Genomic DNA, 26619 nt, shown 5'->3' with positions numbered 1-26619 from the left:
GTCTTCAGAGGGAAAGGAATTCTCCTCAATCTTACTTATGCAGTAGTTGCAAATGTAAGACCATTCGGTAGCCATTAACCGTTATTTACTGCTCATGTTGGTCTTTCATTTACTCAGCTCCAACTTTTTTCAATTACTACTACATCTCCCATGGCATTGCTCATGGTATGTCAGTGAATATAATATTCAGAGGAGCTACAGCACCACTTAGTAGCCCCAGCCTTCAGCTATAGCGCCATCAGGATCAGTTTACATAGCAAATTCCTGTTAAAGGAGGGTGGTAGGTAGTGATTAGCAGGGGGGTTTTCCTTGGCCTTGTTTGACCTGAAGCCATGACGCTCCATGGGGTCCTGAATCAATGTTGAGGACTTCCAAAGAGAGGTCCACCCAACTGTAGACTGATGCATATGGCGGTGGGACAGGACATACTCAGGAATGGTGATACAAAAGTCTGGGATCTTGGCTGCTCCATATGACTCTGTAAGTAGGACTCTGTTGGACTGTTGCTTGACTAGTCTGTAAGACTACCCTCCCAACTTGGGTACCAATCACCTGGTGGATTATGCAGGGTCGAGTCTGCTTGGATGGCGTGAGTCTTATCCTGATCTGTTCTGATGCCTGGTTCATTGCTAATTGTGTTTTGTAGTAGTATTTTCAGAGGGCATTAAGAGTCTACCATGTAGTGTAGGACTGGAGTCACATGTAGGCCAGAGCATTCAGGGTAGCAGGTTCTCTTCCCTATAAGGCATTAGTGAATCAGCTAGATTTAAACTCACAACCATTAAGTTGCTGGTCCAGTACTTTAACCATTGGTGGTACCATACCCAATAATGGCCTTATCAAGCAAAAGATAAACATACTGTTTAAACTCACTTTTCACTAATGTTAATCCATTGTTGAAAACATCTTCAGATCAGTACTGAAGCTGCATGAATTGCTCATACAACCAACATTCCACTCACTCCTTTTTACTCACATACACTTTTTTTTAACTAAAATTAGCAAGGAGAAGGAAATACATTAGCTGGTCAGCAATGGACTGCCATCTATATTTTATATTCATTCATGGGATGTGGGCGTCGCTGGCAAGGCCAGCATTTATTGCCCATCCCTAATTGCCCTTGAGAAGGTGGTGGTGAGCCACCTCCTTGAACCGCTGCAGTCCGTGTGGTGAAGGTACTCCCACAGTGATGTTAAGGAGGGAGTTCCAGGATTTTGACCCAGCGACGATGAAGGAACAGCGATCTTTTTCCAAGTCAGGATGGTGTATGACTTAGAGGGGAACTTGGAGGTGGTGGTGTTCCCATGCGCCTGCTGCCCTTGTCCTTCTAGGTGGAAGAGGTCGCGGGTTTGGGAGGTGCTGCCGAAGAAGCCTTGGTGAGTTGCTGTGGTGCACCTTGTAGATGGTACACACTGCAGCCATGGTACGCTGGTGGTGGAGGGAGTGAATGTTTAAGGTGGTGGATGGGGTGCCGATCAAGTGGGCTGCTTTGTCCTGGATGGTGTCGAGTGTTGTTGGAGCTGCACTCATCCAGGCAAGTGGAGAGTATTCCATCACACTCCTTACTTGTGCCTTGTAGGTGGTGGAAAGGCTTTGGGGAGTCAGGAGGTGAGTCACTTGCCGCAGAATACCTCGCCTCTGACCCGCTCTTGTAGCCACTGTATTTATGTCCTTTAGTTTGATAGGTTGATTTCTTTTGCCCAGGAAATCAGTTTAAATTTAATCAGAATAAAAATTTAATTTACTCTCATGCTGTATGTCTTTAAATGAGATCATAACCTTAAGTTTATTTACTTGTAAGAGATAAATAGGCAATCAAATATTGTACAGAAACTGTCAGATTAGTTATCTATTTATATTAAATGCAGAGATTCTGTATATTTCAAATAGGATGTTAATGGTTAAAAGATGAGGATACAGTGGTCTATCATTGCCCGAGATTCATAATAAACCTTCCACCTGATTTATCAGAGACCAGCTAGCTAACTTGAAAGAGTGCTCAGACTTGTTTAACAATTAAATTACTCATATTTAATACCCAATACGGAGAACTGAGAGCCATAATATAAAAACAAATAGAGGATATTGGATGTCTGGCAGGGGATTACACAGTAATACCAAGTTGTTGGGTTTGGACAATGTTACAAACCACAAGAGAAAAGCTTGAATGTTTTTTTTTCTACAGCTGAACAGCAAGATTAGATTACTGCCTGTGGCCCTCTGTTCGAGACCTAATGCGGTTTAGATTATATGGAATTAAAAAATAATAATGGTAGCTGATTTTTTTTTGATATTGCAGGCAAGTACCGAGCGACAAAGGACATCCCAGGGTATTTGGCTAATTTGGATGATGGAATACCAGAGAATTCACTACCTTCCACATATTTTATTTATAGTCAGTACAAACCTCAACTATGCAACTTTAGAAAGTCATTTTATTTGAAATTGCTGTGTGAATCTATTGGATGTCATTTGATATTCCAGGGTGGACCACAGTGATGTATTAAAGTCAGGATAATTTATTCATTGTAAAGTTTAATTCAAAGTTATGTGGATGCCTTACTCTTGCACGTTATCCTAAGAAGTTACTGATTAGTTCAACATTGTAGGTTTAAAGAGACTATGGTATCCAACAGATAGCAGAGGTCCTGAGGAGGAGATGAAAAGGTAAGTTTGTGTTTATCATTGCGGGGCCGGGAGCAGCAGGAGTGCACAAAACCACTCTCAGCTGCTGCCGTTCTGGGTCCTCCATTGCAACCACAGCCAATAAGAAAGAAAGACTTGTGCCTTTCACAACCTCAGGATGTCTCAAAACACGTTACAGCCAATGAAGTATTTTGGAAGCGTAGTCATTGCTGTGATGTAGGAAACGCAGCAGCCAATTTGAACACAGCTTCTTCTTCTTCTTCTTAGGCAGTCCCTTGGAGCCGAGGATGACTTGCTTCCACACTAAAAATGAGTTCTCAGGTGACTGATGAGTCCAATGCGGGACCTACAGTCTCTCTCACAGGTGGGGCAGACGGTGGTTGAAGGGGCGGGTGGGTGGGGTGCTTGGGTTGACGTGCGCTCCTTGCGCTGCCTGCGCTTGGCTTCCGCTTGCTCCCGGCGAAGAGACTCGAGGTGTTTGGCGCCTTCCCGGGTGCTTCTCCTCCACTTTGTGCGGTCATGGGCCAGGGATTCCCAGGTGTCGGTGGGGATGTTGCACTTTTTCAAGGAGGCTTTGAGGGTGTCCTTGAAGTGTTTCCTCTGCCCACCTGGGGCTCTCTTGCTGTGTTGAAGCTCCAAGTAGAGCGCTTGTTTTGGGAGTCTCGTATTGGGCATGCGGACGATGTGACCCATCCATCGGAGCTGATCGAGCGTGGTCAGAGCTTCAATGCTGAAGCTCCCACAAACAGCAATGAGATAATGTCCAGGCAGTCTATTTTTTTTTTAGTGATGTTGCCAGAGGCATAAATGTTGGCCAGGACACTGGGGAGAACTCTTCTTCAAAATAGTGTCTCTGCGATCATTTACATCCATCTGAGAGAGCAGATGGAGCCTTGGTTTGAAGTACTCATCCGAAAGACAGCGCCCACTCAGTGCTATAATGGAGTGTAAGCCTAGATTTTGTGTTGAAGTCTCTGGAGTGGGATTTTGAACACACAACCTTGTGGCTCTGAGGCACAAGTGCTACCACTGAGCCACAGCTGACACCTAATAACGGAACAAGTGCAGTAACAGAGGTGATTGGATGAACTGACAATTTGTAAAGGGATTTATAAATTTAATCTCATCCCTTAGTAGGACCACTTTTCTTATCCTGCTTTGAAGGCTTCTGCATATGATTATATATGAGGGATTTCAGATAATAATTTCAGCCTGATAAGCCTGCTTCTCCAGAGCAGCAAGAGCTGTGGAATCGTATGCAGCACGATTTATGCCATTAATTCTTATGCGGTTAGACCATGTATGCCACAACATTGAAATGACCTTGACTTCAGTGGTCAGAACTGTGCAACAAAGCCTCAAGAAAAATGTCAGTGGTTATACTTATGATAAACTGGGTATCGGATAAACTATTGACTTTATATATTTTTGCACATGTGCATCCCATCAAAGGCATGATGACTGGAACACTCATCTCAACGGGCCTGAGATTGAGTGTATGAGGTAGGCTTGTGCACCTTAAAGGCCAGTTAAAACACACATTTTGTATCAAATGAAGCAGTTGCACAAATTAAACTTAGTCAGGCAGTGGAAAACTACCTCAAGGGGATAGTCCCACACAACTTCGGCTCCATATCCGTAACTGACTCAAAATTTCAGTAAGTTCTCGGAAGTCCAACCGAATGCCTAGGGGCCTAGGAATTTTCAAAACATCATTTTTCATTTTTTGAATGTTAGCAGAGAGCTGAATACCTCATCACTTCTTTGTTAATATTAAAATATAACTGCCATTTACAAACTAGTGAACACAAACTGGTCCAAACATGGACAAATGAGCTGAATTGCAGAGATGATGCGCGAGTGACTGCCCTTGACATCAAAACAGAATTTGATCGAGTGTGGCACCAAGGAGCCCTAGTGAAGCTGAAGTCAATGGGGCTCAAGGGGCAATATTCTCGAGTGGTTAGAGTCATACCTGGCACAAAGGAAGATGGTTGTGGTCGTTGGAGGCCGATCATCTCAGCCCCAGGACATCGCTGCAGGAGTTCCTCAGGGCAGTGTCCTAGGCCCAACCATCTTCAGCTGCTTCATCAATTACCTTCCCTCCATCATAAGGTCAGAGTGGGGATGTTCGCTGATGGCTGCACAGTGTTTATATCCATTTGCAGTTTCTCAGGTAATGAAGCAGTCCATGCCCGCATGCAGCAAGACCTGGACAGCGTCCAGGCTTGAGCTGATAAGTGGCACATAATGTTTGTGGCACACAAGTATCAGGCAATTACCCTCTCCAATAAGAGAGAGAGAGATAATAACAACTTCCCCATGACATTCAATAGCATGACCATCACCAAGCCCTCCACTATCAACATCCTGTAAATCATTATTGAACAGAAACTGAACTGGACCAGCCACGTACATATCTTGGCTACTAGAGTAGGTCAAAGGCTGGGTATTCTGCAGTGAATGGCTCACCTCCTGACTCCCCAAAGTCTCTATTCACAAGTCAGGTGTGTGATGGCATCTCATCCAATGACTTAAACATTCACTCCCTCCACCACCGGCGCACCGTGGCTGCAGTGTGTACCAGCTACAGGGTGCACTGCAGCAACTCGCCAAGGCTTCTTCAGCAGCACCTCCCAAACCCGCAGCCTCTACCACCTAGAAGGACAAGGGCAGCAGGCGCATGGGAACACTATCACCTCCAAATTCCCCTCCAAGTCACACACCATCCTGACTTGGACATATATCGACATTCCTTCACTGTTTGCTGGGTCAAAGTCCTGGAACTCCCTACCTAACAGCACTGTGGGAGCACCTTCACTAAACATACTGCAGCGGTCCAAGAAGGCCCATCACCACCTTCTCAAGGGCAGCTAGCGATGAACAATAAAGGCCAGCCTTTCCAGTGGTACCCACATCCTGAGAATGAATTATAAACATAGGCAAAGTGATTTTTGTTTTTTAAGCAACGCTTTGAATAGGCCATATTTAATCCAAATATACAACAACAACAACTTGTATTTATATAGCGCCTTTAACATAGTAAAACGTCCCAAGGCGCTTCACAGCAGTATTATAAGACAAAAAAATCCAAATATATATTCTGACACCTGTGCTACCATTATATTTAAAGAGAGGCCACAACCTTGTGGTTTCCAAGAATGTTCCCACTGCTCCCTTAGGCAGCTTTAACACATTGGGAGTGCTGCCTACTCCAATTGTACATTCAACTTTCCTGGGGCGCATTGAGGTTCAACACGTGCAAATCATTTGAACAAGTGCTGCAAAACGAAGGCATCTGTTTTGTCCAAAGTTCATTCGAAGGTCAAATTCGCAGAAAACACACACACACACATGGATAAATATATAAACGTTGTATTGCACCCCCACCAATGGTTTGAACGCTTTCTCCGGCCGTGGCATCGCGGAAAGGTTTCATATGAAAGCGCAGTCGTTTCAAGTGTTTGTAATACCCTCAATCTCTAAAGGGTGGCGCCACTTGTACAGTAAATAATTGAAGGACTGACTAACAGAGTGATCGTGCCATTGACAAGTTTCACATTCCGGGAACTACAGCACATTTTAAATGAATTGTCATCGTGTCACTCCCTCGGTATCCGGTGCAGATATTCAGACTGGAGTAATATTTGAGAACTCTTTAGTTAAAATTCCTATTGAAAACTAAATTGTGCTGCATATCTCGCTGCCCAATTGTTCCATAAAGAAAGACTTGCATTTCTATAGCGCCTTTCACGACCACCGGACGTCTCAAAGCGCTTTACAGCCAATGAAGTCATTTTTGAAGTTGTAATGTGGGGAACGTGGCAGCTAATTTTTGCACAGCAAGCTCCCACAAACAGCAATGTGAGAATGCCCAGATAATCTGTTTTTGTTATGTTAGTTGAAGGATAAATATTGGCCAGGACACCAGGGATAACTCCCCTGCTCTTCTTCGAAATAGTGCCATGGGATCTGTTATGTCCACCTGAGAGGGCAGACGGGGTTTCGGTTTAACGTCTCATCCCAAAGACGGCACCTCCGACAGTGCAGCACTCCCTCAGCGCAGCACTGCACTGTCTGCAAAGCTACATAGAAACCGCTGTTCACTTAAATATTGTTCAGTGAATAGAGAGCGGGTGTTGGATGTTGCATGGTTGATGTATAAGAAGTAATCTATTATGAACTGGCATTGCCCCTGCTTTATTAACAGTTAAATAGAGAAGTCCAACTAAAGCCATTCACAATCACAACTCAGTTATGTCTATGCAGGCTTCGCCAAACCGTCAAATCTTTATGTGATTCAGAACATGCAGACACGTTTTGTTAAAATATGTTTGTATTACAGCACTCCCTGTGTAAACATATCGATCAGTGGCCAATTTTAATCTTAACTTCACTGCTGGTTTGTAAGCCAAAGGCTCGCTGTTGGCTGGCGGCAGATAAGCATGGATTCCCTCTTATCCAATTCACAGAGAGAGAGAAACAAATCAACGACCGTCCTCGTTTGCCAAAGTGTGGAGTACCGGGTGTAAAACATAAATTTTGCCTGAGCTAATGTGACGTGAATAACGCGCTAAAGAGCTCTTTGGCAGCCAGATTATCTGAACATCAAACCATGTGAGAGAGCTTGTCTACAAAAAGCGCTGAAATATATTGGATTACCCATATTTCCTGGGAGGTGTTGACTGACCGAAGTCAGGTTACCAACAGCCTGAAAACGGCACAACGCCGGGAGCAAGTTTCCACTGTCATTCACACCCAGTGACCAGCGAGCCGGTGAGAGGTAATGTGCTCGAGGTTAGGGGGGGGAAACAGGAACAGGCTCTGCTATTTGAACGGCGCTTTGCCAGGTGCTTTGAAAAGCGTAGTAAATAACAAGTCTGCTGCTTACTATTAATGCAACAGAGAGAGAGAGCGCGGGTCCTGTTACTGTGTCATTGAAGGGGAGCCTGTTACAAGTGGAAGGAGGCGAGTCTTCACAGTAAAGGTGGCCTCGCTGCAAATATAATGCATGCTGCTTGTCTTTTGCTTAACAGTGGAATGTTTTTGAGGTGAGTGCGTTACTTTAAGTGCAAGGCAATAGAAAGCTGCTTTCTTTTTGCATGCAACGCTGGGTGACTGTCGTTCAATGCAATATAGTTAATGGAGTGCATTAAATAAATGCAATTCAAAGGAGGATGTGTTGCTACTTTACAACAGTGATTATACTTCAAAAAGTACTTCGTTGGCTGTAAAGTGCTCAGAGACGTCCAGACTGAGGTGGTGGAAGGCGCTATATATTTTATATATATGTAAATCAAGTATTTCTTTAAAATATATATAAATCAAGTATTTCTTTAAAATGTAACTGATGGCAGCTGTCCTGGGTGAGTGAGAATGCAAAGTTCACCGCCAGTGACTTGAGATGGTTCTAATAATCAACTCAAGTACAACAGGAAGCCAACGCGGTGCTTTCGAAGCGGAATGAAGAGCTAAGGCTGTTTTATTTAAACTTTTCTTACGTGCAATGGGTAAGCAGGGTACTAACACCATATAAACCAGGTGATTATCGACTGCAGTAACTGAGGAATATTACTCTCCCCTTTTAGTTTTGAAGGGAGCTGACTGGAGCCACTTGTTACATTTTCGGGTCAGTTTATCAGCAAGTTTTTGTTAAACCTTATTCCATGACGCGTCGCCAAAGTGGAAACCCCAATTTTAAAACACAGCCGCGGCTGTACCTGAGTTTACAGTGCCCGTGAGATTATCGTTGACGTCTTTGCGTTTCTAATTTCACTTTTTGTTGATGGCATATTGAAAGGGAAAGTTTGTTTAATCGCCCTTTGCAATGTCTCGTGTTTGTTTTAAAACGCTTTGTTTCCACTCTGACTCCCGTAGTTTATGTACATTGTTAAGAAATCCGCATTAAAGCTGAATACTTTTTTTTAAAGCACGATTATTGTATCTGAGCTAACAAGTTAGAGAGAGAGAGTTCTGTTTATTACAATCTGCAACTCCCGTAATTTGATAATATTTCACGAGTAGGTTCCAGGACACAACACAGATTCATCTTGTAACCTATGATTTCACTTTAATACATTTATAATAAGCGTTTGTAAGAGACTAGCCAACAAGAGAGGAGGGGAGGGGTGGGGTTAATGTTAGGTCATTGTCTCTATAATCCAAATCTAACCCAGACACATATTATTTAAAACCTCTCGCAATCGACCTAAATGAATGGACCCGAGCCGCCAATACATTCGCCGAGTATTGTTTTAAGATTATAGGAGCGGTCTTGTAAACAAGGAATATACTTTAAGGTTCGCCCAGTGCTATCTGCACTTGCCTTGGTATGAAGTATCGCACAGGGCAATGGTGCCACTGTACATTTAGGACCCACAGGTTGACAACGATTACATTTCCAAACAGTCGGGTGTTTGTCGAGTTTGCAGTTGTAAATATTACTGGGAAAAGCGGGATCTTTAAAATGAAACGACAGCTGTCGCAGTTAGAGCGGTGCTCCCATCCCTTTAAACTCCCCAACACCCTCTTCGATTAATGTTTGGGGGGGGGGGGGGGGGGGAAACCAAGGCTTATGTAGTGCTTATTTATTCTCTTTTATCCAGGCGGGCTTCTGTTGGTCATTACAACGGAGACCTTCCTATAAAACACTTGCAATATTCACTCATCTTTCATAAGAGGCCAGCAGTGGATACAAGTTAGATATTTTTGAACACGTTAATTCCTGGGACCACAGAGGCGCTTTAAGGGTGTTTAAAACGATCGCCTTCAAGAGGTTTTAAATGGCTCGAGAAATAAACATCTAGGTTATATATGGATTGTTTCCATGTCTAGTTGAACGTTTAGTTACAATATTTGATCGTTAATCTCAACGTTAATACGGTTGTCAGTTTCAGCAGATGACAAGGAGGGGGAATTTCAGAGGGAGCCGGACAAAATAAATTCAATTTAGATAGACAAAGCAAACAGTTTTTAAGGAGATTGGCCAGCAATAACCGGTTACCATGTCCCGCACAAGTAACCAAAGACCTGACATGTACTGGTCGAATTTTATTTCAAAGACAAATACATAAAATCATCCACAGGGAAAGGACTGGAATTGGAGCGCAAAAAAAGTATATAAACTTTTGGGGAAAATAGGGTTTTAGAACAAACTTTATTAATTATTTCCAAATTCCTCTATAATCTACATATTATCTTGCCATACGCGTGTTGCTCAATCTTGTTATACTGGAAACGCCGTATCTGTCTGTACTTATTTAATTCATATTAATCTCTGTGTGTGTGTGTAACCTATAGGAAAATCCGGCGCTCTTGAGGAGTATCTGTGAGGAGCAGTCAGCAATTTTCCACCGAGAGGTTTCACCAGAGCGGATCCAGGTGTCACCCAGTAGCTCTTGCTACAGATGGACATCAAAGCAGTCCCATAAACCAGCGGAATGGAAGTGATTCTTCCCTTAAACAACGAGTTCTCCCCTCTCGGCTCCGATAAAGAGGCATCGGAAAGCATCAAGGACGGCGAGGAGTGCATAGAGAACGGGGTTTTGATTAAGGACTCCAGGTCGACCCGCAAGGTCTCGGAGGAAGGCAGCAAGTCGCCCCCCAGCCCGTGCGAGAAGGGGGAATCCGGCCGCATCTCCAACGGTTACTCGGCTGTCCAGAGTCCGGTTGGGTGTAATGGGAACGGCGATGGAGATGACGGGGCTTGTCCTCTGCCATCGGCCGCTTGCGAACTGCAGGAGCTGGACAAGTCGACGCCAGCTGGCCGCGAAACCTGGAGCAAAAAAGGCGACTTTTTGCTCTCGGTCATAGGGTATGCGGTGGACCTGGGCAACGTCTGGCGTTTTCCCTACATCTGCTACCAAAACGGAGGCGGTAAGTGGTCGGTAACACCCCGATGCAAGCTAATCCTGCAATGATGCTGCACCGCCTCGTACTCTTAGAATTATAGAATCACAGAATGATACAGCACAGAAGGAGGCCATTCGGCCCAACAAGCCTGTGCCGGCTCTTTGAAAGAGCTCTCCAATTACTCCCACTCTCCTGCTCTTTCCCCATAGCTCTCCAATTTTTTCCCTTTCAAGTATTTATCCAATTCCCTTTGAAAGTTACTATTGAATCTGCTTCCACTGCCCTTTCAGGCAGCGCGTTCCAGATCACAACAACTCGCTGCTAAAGAAGATTCTCCTCATCTCTGGTTCTTTTGCCGATCACCTTAAATCGGTGTCCTCTGGTTACTGACCTGAACGGTCACCCAGTCTACTTCTTAGACTCACTCAGCTGGGGAGGGAGAAGAGTTGAACAGCTCGGCATCATTTTCATCACTGTAATGTTTTCAACGTTTCAACGTGTCTTGTGGTGTTCGGCTACAGTTCAGCACGCGTGAAAAAAGGCTTTTGCAAACATAAAGGCAGTGACTCCCTTCCTTCAAAAAAAGGCCCTGATGCTTTAAAAAGTAACTTTAATCAAACACAGAATTATCGGCCATACATTTTTGTGAAATGATAAATAGATTAAACACGCTTTTCTTGTCAAAGGCCTCCCGCTGTATATAAAAGAGGGTGCATGTACATCCAAATTCACACGTCTGAGTATATCTGACATTACTGTAAAGTCTTGATTTCTGCTACACTGGTATTGTTTTTCCTGTACTATCCAACAACTGACTCTTTAGCGATAGCAAAATACTGCAGATGTTGGAAATCCGAAATAACAACAGAAAATGCTGGAAAAACGATGCCACCTTCCACACCAGTGCTTCAGACATGTCTTCCTTTTTCCGCAACCGAGGATTCCCCTCTACCGTGGTTGACACTGCCCTCGACTGTGTCAGTTCTATCTCCCGCACTTCTGCCCTCACCCCTGCCCCTCCCTCCCGGAACCACGATAGGGTTCCCCTTGTCCTCACCTTTCACCCCACCAGCCTCCACATTCAACGGATCATCCTCCGGCATTTCCGCTACCTCCAAAGTGATCCCACCACCAAACGTATCTTCCCCTCCCCTCCCCTTTCAGCATTCCGCAGGGACCACTCCCTCCGAGACACTCTAGTCCACTTCTCTATCACCCCAAACAGCCCTTCCCCTGGCACCTTCCCGTGCAAGCGGAGGAGATGTAACACCTGCCCCTATACCTCCCCCCTTCCCACTGTCCAGGGCCCCAAACACCCCTTCCAGGTGAAACAGCGATTTACTTGTACTTCTCGCAATCGCTGCTCACGATGCGGTCTCCTCTACATTGGGGAGACCAAACGCAGATTGGGTGACCGCTTTGCGGAACACCTCCGTTCAGTCCGTAAGGGTGACCCCGAGCTTCCGGTCGCCTGTCATTTTAATTCACCGCCCCATTCCCACTTGGACCTCACCATCCTCGGCCTCTTGTATTGTTCCACGGAAGCTCAACGTAAACTCAAGGAACAGCACCTCCTCTTTCGATTAGGCACTCTGCAGGCTTCCGGACTCAATATCGAGTTCAACAATTTCAGATCATAAGCTCGGCCCCCATTTCATTTTTTCTTGTAATTGTTCCACTCCTTTCCGCCCCCCCCCCGCCTTTCCTTTTGTTTCTCTCTCACACCTGGCAGCTATCTTTTGCCCTGCCAGTACACTTTACACCTAATCCCAGCCTATTACCATCTCATCTAGCTTCTAATCTCTTACTACTTTTGTTTCTTTTGTCCGATCGCAGCCCTGCCTTCGATCTAGTTCCTTTTCTTTCCAGTTTTGAAGAAGGGTCCGACCCGAAACGTCAACTCAAATTTCTCTCCACGGATGTTGCCTGACCTGCTGAGTTTTTCCAGCATTTTCTGTTGTTATAACTGACTCTTTAGTCTGCCCTTAGCCTACCTTATGAATGATATAGTGCATTTAGCAATATCAATACCTATATGAATATTATCTAAACAGAAGTGCACAGTATGGAGTGGAATCATTCTCGCACCTTAACCGGATAACCAGCCAGTAACTTTCCCATACTAATGTAAATGCCACCTTTCCACTCCCAGTTTTTAATAGATATTGGTGATACTGTTCCCAGTGCTAGAATTCTAGGCAAAAGTTAAACATGACAACTCACTTAGTGTTCACTTGGCTTTCTACATTCTGGGAAACATTATCAGCAGTACTCTGGAAGTGACTAGACTGCCAAAGCTGTTGCAGTGATTCAGTGGGTAAATACGCTGCCCTGCATGGTGCTGAACCAGACTGACCACAAAGGTTCAAGGCCAATCCCTCATCCACTTAAAATTAGCTCATCTCAGCAGAGGCATAACGGTTGTTTTTTTTCCCCTGCCTCCAGGCTGGAGAAGAGGGAACCGCATCTTGTCAATATTTCCACTTTTAATTGTTATCCAGTGATTCCTACTGAGAGATGTGGTGAAGACAAGATCAGGCTTGACTGTGATAATGTCTCTATCACTAATCTCCTCAGTAGTAGATTCGCTCTGTGTATGCCCACTGTCTGGCCTCTCATTAAGAATGGTCATCTGGGTGAGGTTCTGGAGAGCATCCAGTGCCCATAGGGCTGTACCCCAGAATCAATCAACCCCTTTCAATGTGGAGAGAAAGCTGAATGAACTACCCGCAGAATATCCCTTCCAATCTTCATGCATAACTCATTCCAAACTTTTTTGTGACCTGTGTGTTTCTGACTCTCCTGAAACATTAACTTTATCATTAACCCAGACTAAACACACCATTTGGCAAGAAATGCTACATTTGGATCAGAATTATGCTGAGGATCAGAATTATGCTGAGGATCAGACATTATATAAATCGCAGATTTAAAAAAAAAGCAAATCAAGCCGTTTAAATCATACACTCAGCAATTTACACAGCATAAAACAGAAATAAGAAAAATAACAAAAAGATACATTTTATACTGTTGGACTGCTAAAATCGACAACTGCCTTGATGAAATTTAGCAACAAATTGATTACACTTGGTTCAGCATTAAATTAGGACATAATGCTTGTTTCAGGATTTTGTATTATATTTGGATAAAGATTTTTTTTTTGTACAATCAGAGGAGGTTCCAGATTTATATCAGAAAATTAGCATTTTTATTAGTTCCTGGGATATGGGTGTCGCTGGCAAGGCCAGCATTTATTGTCCATACCTAATTGCCCTTGAAAAGGTGGTGGTGAGTTGCCTTTTGAACCGCTGCAGTCCCTATGGTGAAGGTACTCCCACAGTGCTGTTAGGGAGGGAGTTCCAGGATTTTGATCCAGCGACGATGAAGGATCGGCAATATATTTCCAAGTCAGGACGGTGTGTAATTTGGAGGGGAACTTGCAGGTGATGGTGTTCACATGTGCCTGTAGGTGGTAGAGGTTGCGAGTTTGGGGGGTGCTGCTGAAGAAGCCTTGGTGAGTTGCTGCAGTGCATCTTGTAGATGGTACACACTGCAGCCACGGTACGCTGGTGGTGGAGGGAGTGAATGTTTAAGGTGGTGGATGGGGTGCCAATCAAGCAGGCTGCTTTGTCCTGGATGGTGTCGAGCTTCTTGAGTGTTGTTGGAGCTGCACTCATCCAGGCAAGTGGAGAGTATTCCATCACACTCCTGACTTGTGCCTTGTAGATGGTGGAAAGGCTTTGGGGAGTCAGGAGGTGAGACACTCCTGAGGTGAGACACATTGATTGTAATAGATTGTCTCTGCCACAATATACTATATACAGGTTACAATATTAAAGATAAACTGCTGAAGATAGTTTTCTTTGAAGATAATAAGTGTCCTTTTCTCTTCCGGCACCACAAATGAGGTAACCATTGTGCCATTTACCCACATACAAATTTAAGAGGAAGTAGCAAAACAGGAAAACTGAAATCCAGATTTTTTTTTGCTATGTCTCAATTGATCCTATAGAAACTAATTAATGATCAAACATAGCCAAAATTTACAAGCATCAAATAAATACTGTTTATCATAGAATCATACAACATAGAAGGAGGCCATTTGGCCCATCGTGCCTGTACCGGCTCTTTGAAAGCGCTATCCAATTAGTCTCACTCCCCTGCTCTTTCCCCACAGCACTGCAAACTTTTCTTTTTCAAGTATCTATCCAATTACCTTTTGAAAGTTTCTATTGAATCTGCTTCCAACACCCTTTCAGGCAATGCATTCCAGATCACAAGAACTCGCTGCATAAAAAGAATTCTCCTCATCTCCCCTCTGGTTCTTTTGCCGATTACTTTAGATCTGTGTCCTCTGGTTACCAACCCTCCTGCCAGTGGAAACAGTTTGCACCAGTTCATTATTTATTTTCATTATATTAATTACCCACTCCCTACAGGTGTATCTGAAGGTTTAAGTCATTAATTGATCTTGTGACCATCTGAAGTGAGTCATGTAGAGAATGTATGACATTTCCATTAAGGATTTCAGAATAGTGTTTATTTTCCATTGTGCCACATGGTTGTAAAATTCTTCTATTCACATCAGAAACAGCATCTCATTAGGGGTCAAAATGTAGAATGTTTTCCTCTTGAGTATTATGTCTCGACCTCCTAGACCTTTATATACCAATAAAGGAGTTATGAGTAGTCACTGGGGGGGGGGGGGGGGGGGGAAAACACTTTCCAAAGTTGTTACACTTATGCCGTTACAAAATGAAAAACACAATGATGTGCTCAGTCTATGAAGTAAGCTTTTGTGCTCTGAATGGTTAAGGTTTGGATCCTAGTTTTAGATTATGTAAATATTGTCTCAAGGATTCATGGAACCATACTGTGATGCAAGTGTTTGAGATCAGTCTTTGAGCGATAGAAAGCATTCCCGCCACCACCCCTCCCCACCACCACCATCATTTCAAAGCTATCTTGAGGAGGCACCAACTGGAAGCCAGATATTTGTTCTACAAGGAAGGTGGAAATGATAGTTAATCATTCTGTACATCTTAATAGCCAGCTATAGACTGACACAACAGGCACTTGAGACAGCTTACCTTGCGGGGAAGGCTCGAAAAGGGAAAGTAAAGGAATTTTTTAAAGTAAAAAGCAGAATCCATCCATGGAGTGGATTTTTGCTACCTGTATATCCCCATTTGCATGAGGATTTTATTGAAAATGACAGAACTTTGAATGCAATTAAACTGAGTTAAAAAGATACCCTCGAACCCCTGAATTCATATGGATTGAAATTGGTATCTGTGAAGTAAACACCATCACACTGAATGTGATTACTATGGTCTGATACAAATTCAAGATTTGCAATAAAACTAAATTGAACTATGTATAACATATTGAGGAGGTTTAATTTTGGCTCATTACCAGTTTTGAAGTACAGCCCTACGTATGTCATGAAATCGGCAAGAAGGAATCTTTAAGCCAGGGATTGTGAATATTCTTTATTTTATAATCAAAAAATGCTGTTTTCTCAGCAAACTTATTGTAACTGGGTCAAACATGAACTGAGTGCAAAATCAAGGAGAGTCATGAAAACCGATCAGGATAACGTCAAAGCTGATTTTTTGCCAATATGATTTTGATGCAGGATTATTACAGTATTGAAGTGAGCACTACACTAAAATGCACAGCAAGTTTCCAAGCCGAATAATAGCAAACATCTTTTTTTCTTTATTGATGTTTCTATCTGTTAATCATTTTTCCTCCATGTATCGACTCTGCAGCCAACTGTAATCAAGCTTTCTCTGTCACTGCTACTTGTAGCTGTAATTTGAATTTGAGTTCTTTATTTTGAGGTTCTGTGCTTTGCTATAAGAACTACTGAGTCGTTACAATTAACACTTGAAACCTGATCATTTTTCATTTGCTGTTTGTGGAGCCTTGCTGTGCAGAAATTGGCTGCTATATTTTCCTATGTAACAGAAGTCATTACATATCAAAAGTATTCCATTGGCTTGTAAAGCCCTTTGGGATGTCCTCATGATATAAATGCAAGTTCTTTCTTTCTCGACCTTCTTCATGATCTGCTTTTCGTTCCCCTTTTTCATTCCCCTTTTCGCATCTTCATTTCTTCCTCCTTTTGCAGCACTTCATGTCACAGACCGTTCGCCTACTGGAGGATAGGCAAGCACCTACTCCTAGGTCTCAGTAAATGCTACTATATATTTAAAAAAAACACCAGGAAGTGTATGAATCCAGCTTAGGTTGACTTGTCCTCCAATTCTCCTGCCCTCCCTGTAACAAAAAGCGTTGCTCATACTTGGTGTCTCTTCCTGACAGTTCAGCTGCATTGTAGGTATAAAGTCATGCACTACCATTGTAGGGTACACCAGAGTTTCCTACTGTATCAAAATTTATATGACACTCTGCATGATATTCTTAAATTATGGGGGGATTTTTACCAGCCCTGGGGAGGTGGGTATGGAGGCGGGACTGCTGGGAAAATGGCAGAAACTGGGGGCGGGTAGCGAACCCGCCCCCAACCTGCCTCCATGCCATTTTTCCAGGAGGCGGGTCCCCGACTCGCGCTTGGACCCGTCTCCTCGAGGCGGGAAGGGGTTTACAGCCACTTAACTGCCTGTTAACAACAGGTAGTTAACAGGCAGTTAGGAAGCTTATTCCCATTTTCAATCAAGGGAAAATAGCGTGGGTTGGCCGGACATCGTTGGGGGCGGGACTGAAACCAAACAAGCAGCAGTCCCGCCCCCAACGCGCCCCCATTGATAAAATTCCCCCCCTATGAATGGGCATGTTAGAGTTTTTAAAAATTCGTTCTCGGGATGTGGGCATCGCCAGCAAGGCTGACATTTATTGCCCATCTGTTGTCCAAAGCAGTTTGAGGGCAGTTAAGAGTCAACCACAGAAAACGCTGGAAAAACTCAGCAGGCCAGGCAACATCCGTGGAGAGAGAAACAGAGTCAATGTTTCAGGTCGAAACCCTTCGTCAGAACTGAGAAAGCAGGAAATGAAACAGATTGAAAGGCCAGTTTGGAGGCTGGGAAATGGGGGAGGGGATGAAAGAACAAAAGGGAAGGTCAGTGAGAGGTGAAGAGACATTAAGAGATATTCAAGGCGAGACGAGATGGTAATAGGACAGGTAAAGAGACAAAGGATGGCTCTAGATGAAGTGTGAAATGCGCTGGCAGAGTGAGAGACAGCTGCCATGTGGGAGAGGGAAAAAAAGGAAAAGGCACAAACCAAAAGTGTGGATAAAAAATATATAAAAATATAATAGGGGCCGAGGTTATGATCTGAAATTGTTGAACTCGATATTGAGTCCAGAAGGCTGTAAAGTGCCTAATCGGAAGATGAGGTGCTGTTCCTCGAGCTTACGCTGAGCTTCCGTGGAACAATGCAAGAGGCCGAGGACAGTGAGGTCCGAGTGGGAATGGGGCGGTGAATTAAAATGGACAGGCGACCGGAAGCTCGGGGTCACCCTTGCGGACTGAACGGAGGTGTTCTGCAAAGCGGTCACCCAATCTGTGTTTGGTTTCCCCAATGTAGAGGAGACCACATCGTGAGCAGTGAATACAGTATACCAGATTGCAAGAAGTACAAGTAAATCGCTGTTTCACCTGGAAGGGGTGTTTGGGGCCCTGGACAGTGGGAAGGGGGGAGGTACAGGGACAGGTGTTGCATCTCCTGCGCTTGCATGGGAAGGTGCCGGGTGAAGGGGAAGGGGTGCTGGGGGTGATAGAGGAGTGGACTAGGGTGTCTCGGAGGGAGTGGCCCCTACGGAATGCTGAAAGGGGAAGATGCGTTTGGTGGTGGGATCACGTTGGAAATGGCGGAGGATGATCCGTTGAATATGGAGGCTGGTGGGGTGAAAGGTGAAGACAAGGGGAACCCTATCGTGGTTCCGGGAGGGAGGGGCAGGGGTGAGGGCAGAAGTGCGGGAGATAGAACGGACACGGTCGAGGGCCGTGTCAACCACGGTAGAGGGGAATCCTCGGTTGAGGAAAAAGGAAGACATGCCGGAAGCACTGGTGTGGAAGGTGGCATCGTCGGAGCAGATGCGGCGGAGACGGAGAAACTGGGAGAATGGAATAGAGTCCTTACAGGAGGCGGGGTGGGAGGAAGTGTAGTCCAGGTAGCTGTGGGAGTCAGTGTGCTTGTAGTGAATGTTGGTCAATAACCTATCCCCAGAGATGGAGATGGAGAAGTCGAGGAAGGGAAGAGTCAGAGATGGACCATGTGAAGGTGAGGGAAGGGTGGAAATTGGAGGCAAAGTGAATGAAATTGTGTAGTTCAGGGTGGGAGCAGGAAACGGCACCGATACAGTCATCAATGTACCTGAAAAAGAGGTGAGGGAGGGGACCCGAGTAGGACTGGAACAAAGAGTGTTCCACATATCCCACGAAAAGGCAGGCATAGCTAGGACCCATGCGGGTACCCATAGCAACACATTTAATTTGGAAAATGAGTGGAGTCAAAGGAGAAGTTGTTCAATGTGAGAACAAATTCAGCCAGGCGGAGGAGGAGGGTGGTGGTGGATGGGGACTGGTTGGGCCTCTGTTCAAGGAAGAAGCGGAGCGCCCTCAGGCCGTCCTGGTGGGGGATGGAGCTGTAGAGGGATTGTACGTCCATGGTGAAAAGGAGGCGGTTGGGGCCAGGAAACTGGAAACTGTTAAAGTGGCGGAGGGCGTCAGAAGAGTCGCGGATGTAGGTGGGAAGCGACTGAACAAGGGGAGAAAAGATAGAGTCGAGATAGGAAGAGATAAGTTCTGTGGGGCAAGAACAGGCTGAAATGATGGGTCTACCAGGGCAGTCGTGTTTGTGGATCTTGGGAAGGAGGTAGAAGCAGGCTGTGCGGGGTTGGGGAACTATGAGGTTGGTGGCCGTGGGGGGGGGAAGATCTCCAGAGGAGATGAGGTCAGTGACAGTCTTGGAAACGGTGGTTTGATGTTCGGTAGTGGGGTCATGGTCCAGTTGGAGGTAGGAGGAGGTGTCGGAGAGTTGGCGTTCAGCTTCCGTTAGGTAGAGGTCGGTTTGCCAAACAACAACAGCACCACCCTTGTCAGCAGGTTTATTGACAATGTCGGGGTTGGATCTTGGTTTGTGCCTTTTCCTTTTTTTCCCTCCCACGTGGCAGCTGTCTCTCATCCTGCCAGCGCATTTCACACTCCATCTAGAGCCATCCTTTGTCTCTTTTTTGTCTCTTTACCTGTCCTATTACCATCTCGTCTCGCCTTGAATATCTCTTAATGTCTCTTCACCTCTCAGACCTTCCCTTTTGTTCTTTGATTCCCTCCCCCATTTCCCCGCCCCCAAACTGGCCTTTCGATCTGTTTCATTTCCTGCCTTTTTCTCAGTTCTGAAGAAGGGTTTCGACCTGAAACATTAACACTGTTTCTCTCTCTCCACGGATGTTGCCTGGCCTGCTGAGTTTTTCCAGCGTGTTCTGTTGTTATTTCGGATTTCCAGCATCCGCAGTATTTTGCTATCGTAAGAGTCAACCATGTTGGTGTGGGTCTGGGGTCACCTATAGGCCAGACTAGGTAAGGACAGCGGGTTTCCTTCCCTAAAGGACATTAGTGAACCAGTTGGGTTTTTACGATAATCCGTCAGCTTCATTGTCACTTTTACTGGTACCAGCTTTTTGTTATTTTCAGTTAGTGTAAATGATTTCAGATTCTCAAACTGCTGTGGTGGGATCTGAACTCACTTTCTTTGGATTATTAGTCCAGGCCTCTGGATTATTGGTGCAGTAATGTAACATAACTACACTATAACTGTTGGGTGCAATCTAATGTATTGATTCCAATGACCATCTAAACATTAGAAAAACAATTAAAAAAACATTGATAGCGGTCAGATTTGTGTAAACCATTTTAATACATAATCTAAAAGTCAGAGTTAAATCACCAGGTCTTTGAGTTGATTCTTTGTCCTTGTAATACTCATGGTGTCTTCAAATTTTATAAATTCCAGGTGCTTTCCTCATCCCATATCTCCTGATGGCTGTGTTTGGAGGTATCCCACTCTTTTATATGGAGTTGGCACTGGGACAGTACCACAGAAGTGGAGCAATTTCTATATGGAGTAAAATATGTCCAATTTTCAAAGGTAAGGGTATTTCTCTTCGTGGCACTGAAGAACTATTCATGCTTGCTTCAACCTTTTGCTTTTGGTAGGTGGCATTTTAAGGAAAAAAATAATTTGATCATCAAAGCTCAAGAGCTGATCTTGGGAGGACCGGGGGAATCAGATCATACTGTGCAATAGTTGCACAAAGTAAAAGGTGGAAGATTATAATTAAAAAGGAGGTTCATACTTTAATCATCAAAGACCCAACACACAGATGCTAAACTTCATATAAACTGTGTAAACATTAGCTCATCCAAAACTCTGCCCATATCCTATCTTGAACCAAGTCCCACTCATCCATCACCTCTGTCCTCACTAATCTATATTGGCTCCCAGTCCCCCAACAACTCGAATGCAAAATTGTTATCCTTGGATTTAAATCCCTTCATGATTTCACCCCTCCATATCCCTGTAACATCCTCTAGTACTACAACCTCCCACAGAATTCTCCATTCCTCCGACTCAACCTCTTGTGCTTCCCCCCTCCCTTTGCCTCATCATTGGTGGTCGTGCCTTCAGCCATCTCGGACCCACACTCTGTAATTCCCTCCACAATCCTCTCTGTCTCTCCACCTCCCTCTCCTCCTTTAAGACTCCTTAAAATCCACCTCTTTGACCAAGCTTTTGGTCACCCTTCCTAATATCTCCTCCTTTGGCTTGATGTCCATTTATTTTGCAATTGTGCCTCTGCGAAGTGCCTTGGGATATTTTTCTATGTTAAAAGCACTTCCTAAATGCAAGTTGTTGTTTTAGAGTGGCGCATTAACGCAGAGCAGCATCAGTGGGCTGGTGGGGACTCATTTGTGCTCGTGATTCCTCGTGGCAAGTTACTGATCTCAGCAACATAATCACAGGAAAATAGGGAGGCAAGGTAGTGACTAAATTGAAAACAATCTTTTATGTTGTTATTATTAAGGATTAAAAATAATGGCCATTCATAAAATAGAAACAGTGATAAGCAAGTCTTGCTACAATTGTACAGGGCCTTGGTGGGTCCACACCTGGAGTACTGTGGACAGCTTTGGTCTCCTCATAGAAACATAGAAGATAGGAGCAGGAGTAGGCCATTCGGCCCCTCGAGCCTGCTCCGCCATTCAATGAGATCATGGCTGATCATCCAAATTCAGTACCCTGTCCCTGCTTTCTCCCCATATCCCTTGATCCCTTTAGCCTTAAGAAATATATCTAACTCCTTGAATATATTTAATGAATTGGCCTCAACTGCCTTTTGTGGTAGAGAATTCCACAGGTTCACCACTCTCTGGGTGAAGAAATTCCTCCTCATCTGTGTCCTAAATGGCTTACCCCTTATCCTTAGACTGTGACCCCTGGTTCTGGACTCCCCCGCCATTGGGAACATCCTTCCTGCATCTAGTCTGTCTAGTCCTGTTAGAATTTTATAAGTTTCAATGAGATCCCCTCATTCTTCTAAACTCCCGCGAATATAAGCCCAGTCGACCCAATCTCTCCTCATACGTCATTCCTGCCATCCCAGGTATCAGCCTGGTGAATCTTCGCTGCACTCCTTCCATGGCAAGAACATCCTTCCTCAGATAAGGCGACCAAAACTGCACACAATACTCAAGGTGTGGTCTCACCAAGACCCTGTACAACTGCAGCAAGACATCCTTGCTCCTGTACTCGAATCCTCTCGCTATGAAGGCCAACATACCATTTGCCTTCTTAACCACCTGCTGCACCTGCATGCTTACCTTCAGCGACTGGTGCACAAGGACACCCAGGTCTCTCTGCACTTCCCCTTCTCCCAATTTATTGCCGTTCAGATAATAATCTGCCTTCCTGTTTTTGCCACCAAAGTGGATAACCTCGCATTTATCCACATTATACTGCATCTGCCATGCATCTGCCCAATCGCCCAACCTGTCCAAATCATACTGGAGTTTCTCAGCATCCTCCTCACAGCACACACGCCCACCCAGCTTTGTATCTAAGGAAGGATATACTTGCCTTGGAGGCGGTGCAACGAAGGTTCACGAGATTGATTCCTGGGATGAGAGGGCTGTCCTATGATGAGAGATTGTGTAGAATGGGCCGATACTCCCTGGAGCTTAGAAGAATGAGAGGTGATCTCATTGAAACATACAAGATTCTGAAGGGGATTGACAGGGTAGATGCTGAGAAGTTATTTCCCCTGGCTGGAGTGTCTAGAACTAGGGGTCACAGTCTCAGGATAAGGGGTCAGCCATTTAAGACTGAGAGGAGGAGGAATTACTTCACTCGGAGGGTTGTGAATCTTTTGAATTCTCTGCCCCAGAGGGCTGTGAATGCTGAGTCTTTGAGTATATTCAAGGCTGAGATAGACAGATGTTTGGGCTCTGGGGGAATCGAGGGATATGGAGATCAGGCGGGAAAGTGGAGTTGAGGTCGGTGATCAGCCGTGATCTTATTGAATGGCGGAGCAGGCTCAAGGGGCCGTATGGCCTACTCCTGCTCTTATTTCTCAATACAAGCCTCAAAAGATAATGGAGAAGAGGAAACAGTGAAAAAATGAGGAATGAGAAGTAAAAATGTAACCCCCCCCCTCCGCTCCTCAAAGTAGGAGTAAAAACAAAATATATCATTTTTTCCATTTGCATTAATAGAGCAAACTATTACACAGATGGCAGTGAAATCTGGATTTTGTTACAGTTAAGGCATGCAGCTAACCCCCTTTTATATCACAGAGGCCCCATCAGAAGGAAATTCAGGGTGTCATCCTCCTGCTGTTAAAACTGCCTATTTATAGTGTAGAAAGCTTTCTCAAGCAGGAAGATTAAAAGCAGAAACCAAAAGTCATGACCACCATCAACCCGAGTGGCTGAAGCCTCCTCTTTCCTTTCTGGTCACGCTATACCATCACTTATGTGTCCTGCTATGGAGCTTCTCCAATAGTTCAAGAAGCTATTAGTGTTTTTTTTTTTAACTTCATAGACCTGCACAAGAATATGTGAATGTCGCAGAGGTGCAGTTTAATTTGAATTAAAAAAAAAAAAAGAAAGATTATTTTGTTCAACAGTTTCCCACACTGCCGGAGGAGCACTGTGCAAGTGAAGCTGTTTCACAACTGGTGGTGGAGGGGGAGTAGGAGAGCTTTGGTCACTAAGATTGGCAGTGGCACTCATGTTTTGGCTCCCACAGTCTTTGCTGTCAGAACTGCCACAGTTTATGCATTGCTGGGAAATGTCAAGGACGTATAAGATCCTTTCAATATGTAATCCAAAGAGAAGGCCATTCTGCGTATCCAAACTCATCCGGCAGAAAGAATGTTTAGACCTCCCATCACTGCATCCAACTGTCTCTTAAATTATTCATTGCTGAAACTCTGATACCAATTCACAAGGTACCCCACTGAATACCTCTCCTCGGCCTCACCCCAAAAAGTTTATTTTCGTTCAGCCAATTTCTTATCCATTTCCACATTTGATCTTGAATTCCCCCAAATGTTTATGCAACAGCTTTTCATCTGCAACTTCATCCAAACCTTTCTGGAAATCATTAAGTGTGTTTAAAAAAAAAAAAAAAAAACCACTTACACATTCTGAGGGGTGTCACTTCCTCAAAGAGTCTAGCAGGTTGGTCAGTCGTGATCTTCCTCTTCTGAGCCAAGCTGTGCCAGGTTATTATTGTGCAGGTAAATGCTTAAAGTTGCATCTGGTCATCAATTCCATTATTATACTCATTACTGATGTACGGCTAATGTCTGGCTCTAGTTTGTCACCGTAATATGAAACTCTGTTATTCATAGCCAAAGTTAACCTATAAATCTGCTTTGCATTTTTGACTCTGAATAGCACAGTTTCATATTATGGTGACAAACTAGAACCAGACATTAGCTGTAAATACTGTAAATGGGGTGTAAGTTATGATAACTCGCTTAGGCCTTCAGCAATCCCAGTGGCTATTATAAATTACATTATCATCATGTATCAAAAAAAGCATTGCTAGCAGCATGGGTCACACTTTAACATTACAAACATATTTGGTGTGAATCTCATTCAGGAACATTTGCTTCTCATAGAAAACAGCATTAAAGCACAGTATTAAATACAACCTAAACCCAGCTTCACTAGAACAATATAACCTTTTTATTTTTTGCACCTTGACCACTGGGACTGGTAAGATAGTCACGCGAGCAGGCAGCAGTTCCGTTGTGACCCTAAATGTGTTCAAATAAATAAGACCTTGATGATTGATTTTGATAAGTGGAATATTTAACTGTTGCAATGATTCTTCAGTGTTTGGATAAATACTTCTGGAATAAAATGTCAATTTTAGGCGTGTTTCAAAAATTATCCCCTTTCGTTCTCTGCAGGGATTGGATATGCAATCTGTATAATAGACCTATTTCTTGCCTTTTACTACAATACCATTATGGCCTGGGCTCTGTACTACCTCTACTCATCATTCACTTCTGAGCTCCCATGGACCAACTGTAACAATGCATGGAACACTCTCAACTGTACCAACTACTTTGCAAAAGATAACATCACCTGGACAAAGCACTCCACCTCTCCTGCGGAAGAATTTTATACGTAAGTGCATGTAAGTGGATGCAACGTTTGGGGCAAGAAAACTCAGCCAAGTTACGAATCTGTCTTACAAATCATTTCCAAGGAGCAGGAGTGTGCATTGTAACAACACTTCTGATTTCATTCATGCAATGACTCGTGGCAGTGGTACCCTTAATCATCGTCACTTTAAAAGCAAAACAGCGGGATCTTTTTTATCACAGCTTGACCAAGGTACACTCCGTCAATAGATTAAGATTTCCATTGTTGCTGGCACGGGCACGATGGGCTGAATTGGTCCCCTTCTGTGGCATAAGGTTCTAGAGATAGAATATAGCACTTGTAGAAGGGTTTGTGGTGGTATTTATTGATCGTAGTGCGTTTTGGGAGACTAGCTATTGCCTCCATCAATCTAGGAACAGCAGGCCCAATATCGTGGAATGTGTTCTGTCAGATTATCTTGTATGCACATTTTATAATTATACACTGCACTACAGGTCATCACAGCTAATTCTTACTAATCTGCTTCCCGCTCCTTCAGAAATCCTGGGTATATTGCTCACTAATTGTGATATACTATTATGACGTGTTTCATAGGGGTATTCTACTCCTGAAATCCAGAAGGTTCTGCAGGGCAAATGGGGAAATCCTATAAAATCATCATTGAAGGATTGAATGCTTCAGGACAATTCTATCAATTTATTTTTTGTTGAGGATTAATTGTCTAGAAACACTTGGAAACAGTTGCATTACTATGCCGTTTTGGCTCTTGTCCAGCTGTAATCTTTATTTTGTTTTTCAGGCTGTTGTCATAGCAGGTGCCTGCCTTGGGCACTGTTTTGGCTCATCCGATTACAGCTCTTTGACATACAATAGTAAAGTTGTTTACTGATTTTCTAGTCTCTCTTGCGAATAGTTGTACATATATCTGTGTTGCAGTCAGCAGGGCAAGTTTCTCCCCCTCCCTTCTCCTAACAATCCTGCAGAGATAGAGTTATACAGCACAGAAAGAGGCCCTTCGGCCCATCATGTCTGCGCCGGCCATCAAGCCCTGTCTATTCTAATCCCATTTTCCAGCACTTGGTCCGTAGCCTTGTATGCTATGGCGTTTCAAGTGCTCATCTAAATGCTTCCTGAATGTTGTGAGGGTTCCTGCCTCTACCACCCTTTCAGGCAGTGAGTTCCAGATTCCAACCACCCTCTGGGTGAAAAAGTTTTTCCTCAAATCCCCTCTAAACCTCCTGCCCCTTACCTTGAAAACTATGCCCCCTGGTTATTGACCCCTCTACTAAGGGGAAAAGTTCCTTTCTATCTACCCTATCTATGCCCCTCATAATTTTGTACACCTCCATCAGGTCCCCCCTCCACCTTCTCTGCTCTAAGGAAAACAACCCCAGCCTGTCCAGTCTCTTTTCATAGCTGAAACGCTCCAGCCCAGGTAACATTCTGGTGAATCTCCTCTGCACCCTCTCCAAT

The 26619-nt window shown here is 44.2% G+C and overlaps 1 protein-coding gene across 2 annotated transcripts in view; it reads left to right on the top strand.

Annotated features, from left to right (window-relative positions):
- Nucleotides 1-7228: 7228 nt before the first annotated feature.
- The window catches only part of LOC147102486 (sodium-dependent serotonin transporter-like), a 92014-nt gene continuing 72623 nt past the window's right edge, over nucleotides 7229-26619 (top strand). Inside the window, exons 1-4 of one of the 2 annotated variants that reach the window (XM_085964981.1) lie at nucleotides 7229-7430; nucleotides 9947-10522; nucleotides 20480-20614; nucleotides 24948-25167. In XM_085964981.1, the coding sequence (XP_085821107.1) occupies nucleotides 10087-10522; nucleotides 20480-20614; nucleotides 24948-25167 (791 nt within the window). In that variant the 5' untranslated portion in view covers nucleotides 7229-7430; nucleotides 9947-10086. The other variant, XM_085964982.1, reaches the window with a different exon arrangement.

The sequence above is a fragment of the Somniosus microcephalus genome, chromosome 22 (genome assembly GCF_052327205.1).
Source record: "Somniosus microcephalus isolate GS21.2 chromosome 22, FLI_Smic_1.0, whole genome shotgun sequence".
In the NCBI taxonomy this organism is placed as follows: Eukaryota; Metazoa; Chordata; class Chondrichthyes; order Squaliformes; family Somniosidae; genus Somniosus; species Somniosus microcephalus.
Note: the sequence above shows the minus strand (reverse complement) of the source record. Positions and strands in the feature narration are given on the sequence as shown.